At 33.2% G+C, this 12,001-nt stretch overlaps 2 protein-coding genes across 2 annotated transcripts in view; one reads left to right on the plus strand and one right to left on the minus strand.

Moving 5' to 3' along the window:
* The window catches only part of LOC148237162 (uncharacterized), a 109,818-nt gene extending 105,427 nt beyond the window's left edge, over positions 1-4,391 (plus strand). The window contains exons 5-6 of the mRNA XM_088181926.1: positions 2,945-3,165; positions 3,544-4,391. Of these exons, the coding sequence (XP_088038052.1) occupies positions 2,945-3,165; positions 3,544-3,721 (399 nt within the window). The 3' untranslated portion in view covers positions 3,722-4,391. The remainder of the gene's footprint in view (positions 1-2,944; positions 3,166-3,543) is intronic.
* Positions 4,392-10,033: 5,642 nt separating this feature from the next.
* RpS21 (ribosomal protein S21) lies at positions 10,034-10,926 on the minus strand. Its single transcript, XM_088182054.1, has 3 exons — positions 10,813-10,926; positions 10,365-10,556; positions 10,034-10,299 (listed from the first exon to the last, which is right to left on the minus strand). Exons 1-3 carry the CDS (start codon positions 10,860-10,862, stop codon positions 10,290-10,292), a joined length of 252 nt encoding a protein of 83 aa, XP_088038180.1. The 5' UTR covers positions 10,863-10,926; the 3' UTR covers positions 10,034-10,289.
* Between the last annotated feature and the right edge of the window lie 1,075 nt (positions 10,927-12,001).

Genomic DNA, 12,001 nt, shown 5'->3' on the forward strand with positions numbered 1-12,001 from the left:
ATATTTTCTGAAATCATATTTTATGCGAAATATTACAATTAGGCACTAAAAATATTTATTCATAATATTTACCTGATTTTTTGTCATCTTTTCTTTGCTGCTCAGTGTTGCCATATAGTAAATTTATTTACTGCACGTAACATTTTTTATCGTTTGTGTTTATTATCTCCATGGTAGGCAACTAAATTTTGCCTTCCATTTTTTTTAAAAAATCAATAATATAAAAAGCCATTTCTGATAAAATATATAATTAAAAGTTAAAACAATTAAAAAAAACACTAGCACTTTGGTACAAAACACTGCACACAAAAATAACAATCGAAAACTATAAAAAAAAAAACAGAAACGCAACTTTCACGACAAAGGAATTTCTCGCGATCCGGGAGTTTTTTCACATGTGGCAACACTGATTCGCGAAGTTTGTATGCGAGCGTTATGACGAAAATAAAAACTAATATATAAAACCCAAATCCTATTAATATCTTAAACGCTCGTTACCGAGCGTTTTCACTGCGACGGCGCCGAAACGATTTTATTACTTTTGACGTGAATTTTTGCCTTCTGAGAAGTTTTGAGCCGCGTCAAAAATATACAATCTGTCCCTTTAAAATAATAATGTTTATTGTTGAAGTTCTTCCTAGAAAGTGTGTACTTTTGAAGGCAATGTTCCGCTCCATATACTTCTTGTATGTATAAAAAAGGTCTAAAGGAACTTATACCTTAAATACATCAGTGCATACATCTCAAACAACTTGTGTGTATCAGATTCATTATTTGTGATCGGTTTTTACTATTTTAATAAATATATTCTTGCTATGAATTTTTCCAGAGTGGGCCCTGGGAATTTATCCCATCCCCTGTTCCCCGTCCCCCTCTCGACAGGCATGATCTTCACTAAAACAATGTGAAACAACCTACGAAAATACTTTTAATAAAGACGACTCTATTAGTTAGTATCTAATCTTTTACGATTAATTTCGATGCGCCGATTATGGGTGGTCCCGACAAATTATATTTTAAATTTAAAAAGTAAAGTGACAATTTTATATACAAAATTAGCAAGTAACCCAGCTGAGACTTGCATGTGACGCTGGCTCTGTTACCCAGGGCCGGATCAAGGCAGGCGAGTTCAGCCGTGGCATAACGTATCGCTTATTGCTTTTGTTCGCACAAATATCCTCCCCTTAACACCACGCCACACCAGTATCGGAAATAATATTTTTCCGCTCGGCGATATTTTCTTAATGAGAATCGTGCCTGCACCGAAAAATACGCGCGTCGTTAACCCCCCGACGACCGGCGTTATCTATTTCGGCAGCGCCCTTGTAATTTCGCTTGTCAACTCATCGACAACGACGGGGTTTTTTACGGACGGAGGCCGATAAATTTGAGACACATTTGCTGCGGACGTGATGCGACATAATACATGCTCGAGGAGTAACAGGTGTTTGCACTGTGGTGTGTGAATTACTGGCTGATCGTGGATAATCGAGTGGGTTGTAGTGGTCGTGTATGGCTGGTCTTGAAAGAGTAGCGTCTGACGCGCCTCTGTCAATTGTAGGGGCAGATTTATTTGGCTACAAGCTTACGTAGCTGCACTTTGGCAACGTTGATGTGACGATGACGACTGCATTTTTCGGTGGACAGCGGCGGGAGTACAATGACCATCATTTTTTATCACAATCAGGTTAAATTTCAGACATTGTAGCTTGCCCAGATTTGACGTGAAGAGAAAGGCTGTCCTCTTAGAGACGTCTTGGTCGACACTTGGCATAGCTGTTCTTCGTGCGATTTTGGCTGAACTCTTCTGTATCTCAAGTCTAAAGCAAATTTATATGAAAGTAAAGTGAAGCATATTCCGAAAGGAAGTGTCGCGAGTACGCTATGTTCGCGCTTACATACACTTTTGGAGATGGCGGTGATGCTTTTGATCGTTTCTACTCTTGACCCTCAGACCAGTGCAACGATTTTGTGCGAACAGATTATTGTGCTGTTTGATATGTATAATGGTCATAATTTGAACATCTAGAGATTTAGCAACGCTGCCAGTAGGCACTTGTAATTTAGGTTTATTCTGAAATAAATTAGATGTATTTAAAAGTAGTTAAATTTACTTGAGCAGCAGACTTCACTACTCAACTAAAACGCAATAAAATAATCGTGTCCGGACTTACATAAACTGAAAAAATTATAAAAATATTTAAAATCAATGCATAAATTCAATTCTGATTTACCATTATCACATCGCACACGTTTCTCAAAAAAATCCATTTAAAACCATCCCCACCACGATAAATAATTTTAATTTCCCATAATTCTTGGATCGGGCCTCCCCGTGACGATATCGCATCCTCCAATAACCCGTACGCGTGTTTTTGATTGAAACGAGTTCTTCACGGCGAGGCTGGCGCGTTTTATGGCGAATAGTTAAACGAGATCCAATTTTATTTATGAAGAACTGGTCTTCTTCTCGGAGACCCAGCGGGACGCGACATGCCACATTAATTCAGCGCATAATAAACATATCCTACCGGCGAATGGATGTACGTGAGGAATCTTCGACGCATCTGCTACACGCGTCTTACTTGTCCTTCTCGTGCCACCATCGTACACGTTTCAATACACCAATACCTAACATAAATAAATGGGGTATTGCTACATTAGGTGCAAATGTGACTTATAATTAATTAAATAATTAAAAATTTTAAAAGGGAAGTAAGACTGCACTTTGGTTGGTAGCATTGTATAATCGTTGCATTATGGCAACACCAAGAGATTAAATTTGGGAAAATAACTGAAAAATTTGAAATAAAATATTAATTGAATTCACCGTACTAGTTATCAGTGTAAGAAATAAATACACAACATGTTCTTAGAAACAATTTATATATCTGAGAAAAATTGCATTACTATGAGAACTAATATATATTTTGTCTTTTTATAGGAAAACCTACGAAAACATGTTCTATCAAGAAAAATACATAAAAACTTGTATCTCTATGAATGTGAGTTTTGCACGTCGCCTGAAAAGTACAACACAAATTATGCCAAAGAGTTCAGGATGCACTTGACGACGAATCACACTTCGTTATATCCAGATGTGAGATCAACAGTGACGTACGTCACTGATTATTTGAAGGAAGACCGGAGAGAAGAAACTCAAAGGTATGTAATTACTTCTGATATCAAATACATAATAAAATGATGCGTTCATAAATTAATAAAAAAGAGATTTATTTATTTTAAGATATGTGCATTTAAATAAATACTTTGTTCCATAAAACGAATTGTTTGTGCATTTATGTATGGTAAATCTTCGAAAACTGTGTTCACTGTTCTAACCAATGCTCGCTCACACTTAATCTATTTAACGGTATTGCACAAACAATTAGTTTTATGGAACAATTATTTTATATATAGCTCATTTAAAATGTCCTCATAAGTTCATACTATAGTTTCTGACTTTTTTTGCATCCTACAATCAAATAGGGTAGTTTATTTAATTGCAGAATTTAATATTAAAATTATAAATTCACATTACAGCAATCAAGACGTACCAGATCTCGAACCAAATGATGCAGAAAAAGCATTGCAGTTTGATGAAAACGCAGAGATTGAAATAGTGAATTCGAAACACTTTTTACAACTAGACGAATATCCAACGGAAGGATGTTACAGTGTTACTGAAACTGGAAAGCTGGTCCCTTATTTAGAGAAATAAGATATGCGATTATATATTGCAATATTTAATAATGTTTTATTGTAAGTGCTGTTCTACTTTCATTGTCCTATTTTGCAATTTTTTCAACGTAGTTTTATCTGATTCATTAATATAATAATATTGCTGTAAAATAATTAAAAATATGCACTACATATAATTTAATTGTATTTTTTTTGTATTAACTCTTATCTTGGATTATATATATTTTTTATTCAATATTTACAATGCTCTTTAAAATTATTGAATTGTTCCTATAATATAATTATCTACAACTATTTTTAAATTACTTATCTAACATATCGTTTTAATTAATAACCATTTTTTTATTTGTATTTTAAACATCTTTAATATAATATAATATACTATTGTAAATATGTTATTTAAGACTATCACCGATACACTAAATTAAATATTATATCTATAATATATATTATAAACATTAATGCGATTGTCTCTTAATTAGTCTTTGCTCTTTTTCATCAAACAATCAAGGGAAAGTATCTCACCGCCCGCGCCTGATATACATATACATATGTATGTAAAGTTTATGAAGAAAAAGAGTTTGTGTTGTAGTAATTTTATGTTACTAAACAATTGTATTTGGATATGATTTCACTGAAAATATAACTTCACTGATAATATATTATACAATCACTGTAACATATATATTTTACTCTTGTTGTTCTATTATTTTAAATATTTCATATTTAAATTATTATGTATATCATTAATAAACAATAATGGAATCAATTTTGTTTTAATAATAGATTGACTTTTTATTTTTCCATCCAATTACATATTAATATTAACATTCATGCTATCTACATTCTAGTCACATTTGCCAATTGAGATAATGACGTTTCTCAGAACCATTAAAAAGGCTTTCGATGTCATCATTTTCTAAGAGATTTTGATTCCAAAAATTAGAGACGTTATTTCAGATTTTTCTATGGGGGAAGCTTTAAAATCGTGCTGTCGTCGTAACAGTGCAAACGCTCAGTTTTCTAGTATTCATATTAGGATATTTTATAACATTATTATGACTTGCAATAAGCGAGAATTAAATGAAATACATCTAAACCGAATTTTGACCAATAAGAGAGCACATAAAACAATTATCCCTTCTTAGAAGTCAAAAGCAATAAAATCGTGCAGTCGCAGTGAGAACGATCGTTACCGAGCGTTGATTTTGCGCACTCCTTGAATATACTTTGACCAACACTCTCATTATCAGAAGTCTGTAATAATATCGGTAAGGATAGCTATCATATTTTTAAAACAGCGTAATATCCAAGTGCAGACAAATTATGGAGCAATATGCTAGATGCAATGTCGTGTGGGCAATAGTTTTATAGGGCGGGCTGGATTGATGATTGTCTGTCTGTACTTCTTCTTTCGCTTATTTTCTCCTGAGATGAGTTGGTTTAGTTGATATTTTGAACTTGACCTAATGAAAGTTCTAAAACTAATTAGTGTTAGAACTTTCGTTAGGTAAGATTTGGGTTTGAATAGTAAATGTATGTTTCTCAACTGGCAAATTGAGTTTCATAGACATTTTAGAACTGCATATAATTTCACTAGCGCCTATCAGTTTAATTATATTTTCGCTGGTAGAAATATATATCTACTTGTGAAAATATAACTTCAGTGAAAAATACATTCACAATAAATAAATAATGGTAAGTGTGTTAATGTAATGGTCGCGTCATGTCGAACAAAATTGTCGAACCTCAGTTGCTCGGATAATTTAACTCGGTTATTCTCGAGTTATTTAAGCAATCGTAGACAGTTTGTAACCTATGGTGGCTGATTGTCAAAAGAATATTTTACCCCTTCGGGGGCTCCTCAAGGATCCAATCTGGGACCTCTGCTTTTTGTGTTATTTATTAATGACATAAATACAGCAATTAAAAATTCAAGTTTTCTTCTGTACGCAGATGATTTAAAATTATATAAATGCATTCGATCTGTTGTGGACTCCTTCTCTCTACAAAGTGATTTAGACTCTCTGTGGAGATGGGCTTCCGTTAACCGTCTGCCCTTTAGTGTCGGAAAGTGCCATACTGTGTCATTTTCTCGATCCCGTTCGCCATCAGCTTATTTCTACCATCTCGGTGGTAACATTTTGACTAGAGAAACTTCCACTAAAGATCTCGGAATCACTTTCGAGAGCAAATAGAGGTTCTCTCTACACATACACGACGTCTGTGATAAATCTTCCAAGATTCTCGGCTTTGTTATGAGGAATGCCTTTCACTTTGACGATCCGTCAGTTATTCGCATCCTCTATGACACCTTAGTTCGTAGCATTCTTGAATCGGGATCTATAATTTGGAATCCCCGAATAGCCAAATATTCCCTTTTAGTGGAAAAAATTCAAAAAAGGTATTTAAGATACCTTTACCAAAGGACATTTGGTTATTATCCGTACTTATATCCCAGCGCCTTTCTTTTAGGAGCGTTGGAATACGATTCGCTGAGTTCTCGCAGAAAGCTGTATGTCGCTAAGCATTTTTTCAAATTACTAAAAGGTTCTGTCGACAATCCAGCTATTCTCGAGGAATTCCAGTTTTGGATTCCGGAACATTTTCGAGAATCACGATCGCGACCTCTTTTGGTGGCCGTTAGGGCTAGGACATCCGCACTTGCCGACTCGCCTATAGCTGTGGCCATCCGGCTCCTTAATACGCTGGCATCACATATTGACTTATTTAATGTTAGCTACGAGGATCTGATCCACTTTGTATCATTTAATTTTGATATTTTATATTTTTTTGTTATGTTTAAGTATTGTTATATTTATGTATATATACGTTTTTTATGTTTTATAAATTTAAAATTTGTTTTCGACCATCGTGGTGCATTGGGGTAACCTGTTAGGCCACGGTGGTCTTAATTTAATCTAAAAACAATTAAAATAAAATGTAAAAAGAGCGCTGGACGACTGTGGAGGGGGTAGGTCTGCGCATATACAAACTGCGCATAAAGTTACTAATTGTTTTATTTACTATAATTCAATAATTTATTTTAAAGGTCCGTTTGAAATTTTTAAAAAAAAATCTGATTTAATATTATTACATTTTATACATGATTACTAAAAAAATTAAAGTAAGGGTGACACACCTTCCATGACGATCTAATGTATATTTTTAATATATATATTTTATCTAAAAATACAAGCATTTTTTAAACTTGTCCTGAAAAAACAAGGAAAAAGGTAGTAACAATGTGTGCTCAATGCTACATAACTTTATTAATAGTAGCTTGGACTAAAATACTGAACTATTCAGCATATTTTGAGACTTGTGTGGTGGGCAAAAATTAAATCATACTTTTTAGATTTTTATATTATGTAATACAATATGAATAAAAATTAGAGAAAATATTAGTATATATTACCTATCGCATGCGGAGACATTCTTGCCTTCAGTGTAACAAAAATGTTGGTCTGATCAACCAAAAAACTCGAGTCAGACACCGGCTGTGGCAATATAAAAAATATGACTCGAATTAAACTCACTCCATTTGAAACCAATTAAGTTCAACAAAATGACTAGATCTCAGGAAGTACATCATTCGTACAGGAAAAAATGTCCACATCTACCTCAACCAATAATAGAGATAACAATTTTTAGACTGAAAATTTTTCTACGACTTTGAAAATACCTTATACATGACATATACAATACCAACTAGAAAAATGTATGTCTCTAAAGACAGGCAACTGGGGATTTAAAAATTAAACTACTACTTATTTACTGCATGGACAACCCAATGGCCAAAATAAATTTTTGAAGACTGGTTTTGTCATCTTTTTACGCATAAGAAAAACATTGTAAAGATAATATCCTACCATTCCTAATTCAGAGTATGATATTTATAAAGCTGTCAAAAATATTGGTAATGCCTAGAGAAATTAATTATCTATAAGTCACGTATTGAATAAACTCACTCCCCAGTTGGTCGGGGATAGTATGAAAACTGAAGTAATAGATCTAAACGGAAGAGGATTTTGATTTCAACATAAATGAGCAACAAAGTCAAGAACTCTTTTTCAAAATGAACAACCAAGTAATTTGAATCCAAGTAGATAGATATTTAAATATGGCCAAACAACAATGGATCAATATTTTAATAAGTACATATGTAAGTTGTACTAAAATGTATATACATATACTTTTTTATACTACGTAAGTTTTAAACTGGAGCTCCACAAATTGAAAGTCGAATTTAATGCCGGCTCATCTACTTTTGCCGAGGACATACGAGAAACGCTAAACACGAGAGTTTAACACGCTTTATTATCTTGCAGCATTCTCGTTCATTATCAGATCAGTGTTGGTATTTTGTGCCAGCGACACTGGGTTCTATCATTCTCTTTCTAATTACTTCCTGGAATTCCCTGAATATCCACCACTCTCTCGCCTCACATTTAATCTCCAGCATGCTCTGATATATTATAGTAATCTTTTGTGTTTTTATTTGGATGGTGTGCTGTTTATAACATTATAATTGATAACATCTTTAATTCAGATATCTTATATAAATATCAGGTGAGACATTTTATATTACAGTAGTAATAAAATATATTTAATTTTTGTTCTCGATTCTTTTAATATTCAGAAAAGATTCACAAAAACAAGATTCAGATCAAAATATTAATAAAAGAATTAGTACACGCAGAAGTAGTAGTAATGATGTTGCTACACAAGTATGTCTCATAAGACTAAAAATATTATATGAAGTTAAGTAACAAAAACTAATCGGCAATATTCTGATGAATGTTTAAGTTTCTGTTTTATATGCAGTGTTGTGGAAGAATATCACATTCCACAATGTATTGAACGTGGAAAAAAAATTTCAGATAGCGCGATGGTTCCTACCAAGTTGAAACACTACTTTACTATGATGCGCACCAATTTTGCTACAAGAAAACTAAAGATTATTCTAAACGATTGTTGGACATGCAAGCAAAACAAGCAAAATATTTTGAAAATACTAAAAATTTTCGTGGGCACATCTGGCATTATATAAAGTTGTTGAATTGATTGCTGTTCAGTTAAAAACACATACTATAGCATTTTCTAATTTTACCTGCGTGTTGTGAAATAGTTAAAATTATATTTGGTGATGAAACAAAAAAGGAAATGCGGAGATACAATTAAAAATAGAATTAAAAATATGTTGGATAATATTGAGAAAATATTCACCGATAAGGTTTTTAAACATTTTGCTTTGCCAATTGACGAGTCCACTGACATCAGTGGCAAAACACATACAGTCGACTTTCCGATAACACAGTAAATTCAGGATGTGCTATTTAGGTGCCTGTTACTTTATGTGTGAATGAGTCAAATGAAGAATATCTCACCATATGCACCTGATTCATACATATGTATTGCAAAAAATTGTATGAGTATTTTCTAATCCCCCAACTACATGCACCCAAATAGCAATCAATTCCTATGCCGCGTTCGATATCTTTGATTCTCTTTCGTCATATATAGAACAATTTAAAATATAATGGGAGTTATGTAAAGGAATTTGTACGGACCTATCAATAGTAGGGTCATTTAAAGGATTTGTGACTCTTGCCAAGAAAAAAATTAATATATCTACTGTTTTTTGCAGAGAATCTCTAGTATCAAAAACATTACTGGCAGTATTAAAATCTGTACTAGACCAAATTGTAAATATGGTAAACTATAAAAACACATGTCTTTGGATATCTATGGAAGCAAAGTACAATGTTTTTGCAGTCAAGTTAGGTGATTATCTAGAGAAAAAGTGTTATGCCAATTGTTATAATTTAAGAATGAATTGTTAACCTTTATCAAAAATTAAGATATGTATGATTTGGAACAATGTCTAGAAAATATTTTTGGTTTGCTAAACTGACATATTTAGCTGTAATTTCTGATTTGACAAATTGCCTGTCTTTTAAAAATACTCTGGAAAAATCGCATATTAGAAAAAAGTAGATATATTTCCTTTGCTAAATGATAACACTGCCGAGGAAATTATTTCCATTATAATAAAACATTTAACTTTACTGGAAGAAAAGATTAAATGTTACTTTCTTTCCCTAAATATAGAAAAGTATGACTGGATACGAAATCCTTTTATCGTGATTGATACATCGGGTTATGAATTTTGGTACCAAGAAGAATAGGTAAAATAAAATCCTGTAACAGTATTTCACACTTGTGCGAGTTGGGTTTTTCGACAATAACCAATATAAAAATTAAGAGTGGCTCTATAAAATATTAGACACATTATATGATTTCGCCTCAAATAAATTTCATTCCAGTATTTTTAGTTTTAACTAATTTGTATATTTTTTTTAATCAATATGTAATATGTTTAATCTATAATAAAAATTGTCTGTTTTTGTTTTTTTTTCTTACCCCTTCATTTTGATGCTCTGCAAATTTTCTTATAATCAGAAGTACTCCTCAACTTGACTTGAAAAATATGTAGGTATATGAAAATAGTGAAGGACAATCATAAGCTTGAATTTTTTTAAACTTTTTTTATTTTGTTTTATGTATAATAAAAATTATCATATTCAATAATTGCTGCAACAAACAATAAAATAGCATTAATATTGGAGAAAAAGAATGATAAGTGTGAAAATGTATACCTAGCGATGACACCGTCCTTCTTGGCGAGTCTCGTGATGCAATCGTCGGACTCTCCCATCTGTCTGATGGCTCCGCAGATGGCGTAAACCTTGGTGGTCTCATTCATGCGTCCGGTGGTGGGATCCACTTCGGCGATGTTCAATTGAATGGAAGCATGATCCTTAGCGTGGATCAATCTGTTGCTCGCGGAACTGAAATAGCCAGCGAACACAGTTCATACAACATAACCTCAAATAATCGGCATCAAATTTTATCAGTTAAAACTTGTGCAATACACTTTTTTCTCAACTATAACTGTTTATCTACGTTTCATCTATAATTAGCACGTTAAATGCGAGTTTAGATGGGTTTTAGTCGAATTAACGTGACTCGCAAGGCATCGTAAGGCCGGAAGCGTTAAGGTTACGGCCAAAACGATACATGACAAAGATGGATTATTGTACGTACCACTTCCTCGGACAATACAGATCGACGAATTCTCCTGCGTCGTTTTCCATTTTTGCTAAAGAGGTGAGAGGGACTAACACGCGGTCGACGTTGACAGCAAGCCGAAGCGAAAGGAGCGGTTGGCAGCACTGACGCGCAAAGTGAATGTGCCTTTTCGCCAGTGTTAAAATAAAACTTGCGTTTTAAAAATAATATTTTCTTTAATTATATTTAGAATTCAATTAAAAAATAAAAATCACGCTAAATTTGGTAATTGTTCAGAATTAGTAGTTGCATAAATATGCCACCAACACGACAAAATATTGATCGTCGTACAAATATCAATTACATTGGATCGAACATTGCCAGATTTACGTGGAAAAGAACAGCGATTCGGTGATGTGCTAAAATTATAACCAGGGCCGGCCCGAGGGGCAGGCAGTACAGGTGATCACCTGGGGCGCTAGATCTTGTGGGGCGCCGTGATACCAAATAAAGGCGCAATATTTACTTAAAATTATCAAACAATATTGTTAAAAAATATAATCTGATAATATTTTTTTGTATACACTACTGTGCACTCTAGATTATTTCACGCGTAAAAAATCGCGACGAAAATAAAACTACAAATTTTTAAATACCCACAATCGCAAAAAAATATAGTGTCAAATATAATATTAAATTACTTTAATTTGAACTATATTTTTGCGCTCATGTAATGAGTTAATAAAGTATTAATAGGGGTGGGCGCAAATTTAGTTTTTGCCTGGGGCGCACAATAACCTAGGGCCGGCCCTGATTATAACAAGGTAATTTTTGTAAGTTACTACCTGTTAAAACATGTTCAACGCCAGCTGATGAACTGAACACGTGTTTAAAAACATCAAACTTGTGGAGACACGTTAATAAATTTACATTGACGACAATTATTACTAATATGAATCAAGATAAAGCAGTAAATTGTTTAACTGAATTTATTTGATTTAGTTGGATTGCCATCACACGTCAAATTTTGAAGACTAATATTCCTGTCATTCTTCTTAGAAATGTTGATTCACCCCGTCTTTGGAATGATACCAGATTGACAGTCAATAAATCGTTAAAAATGTCACCGAAGCAACAATTTTAATTGGCAAATTCAAAGGAGAAGGTGTGCTGCTGTATGTTTATTTTTGACATGTATCTTTGTTGCTAAATTCATGGAGGTCCC

The sequence above is a fragment of the Plectrocnemia conspersa genome, unplaced genomic scaffold (assembly GCF_051122295.1).
Source record: "Plectrocnemia conspersa isolate PC_06_02 unplaced genomic scaffold, ASM5112229v1 ptg000003l, whole genome shotgun sequence".
Classification (NCBI taxonomy): Eukaryota; Metazoa; Arthropoda; class Insecta; order Trichoptera; family Polycentropodidae; genus Plectrocnemia; species Plectrocnemia conspersa.

Bases quoted from the DNA above. Each gene is read 5' to 3' on its own strand.
- RpS21 (XM_088182054.1), bottom strand. From the start codon at position 10,862: ATGGAAAACGACGCAGGAGAATTCGTCGATCTGTATTGTCCGAGGAAG. The intron at 10,557-10,812 runs GTACGTACAATA...TGGCTATTTCAG, and splicing joins CTGTATTGTCCGAGGAAGTG to TTCCGCGAGCAACAGATTGA.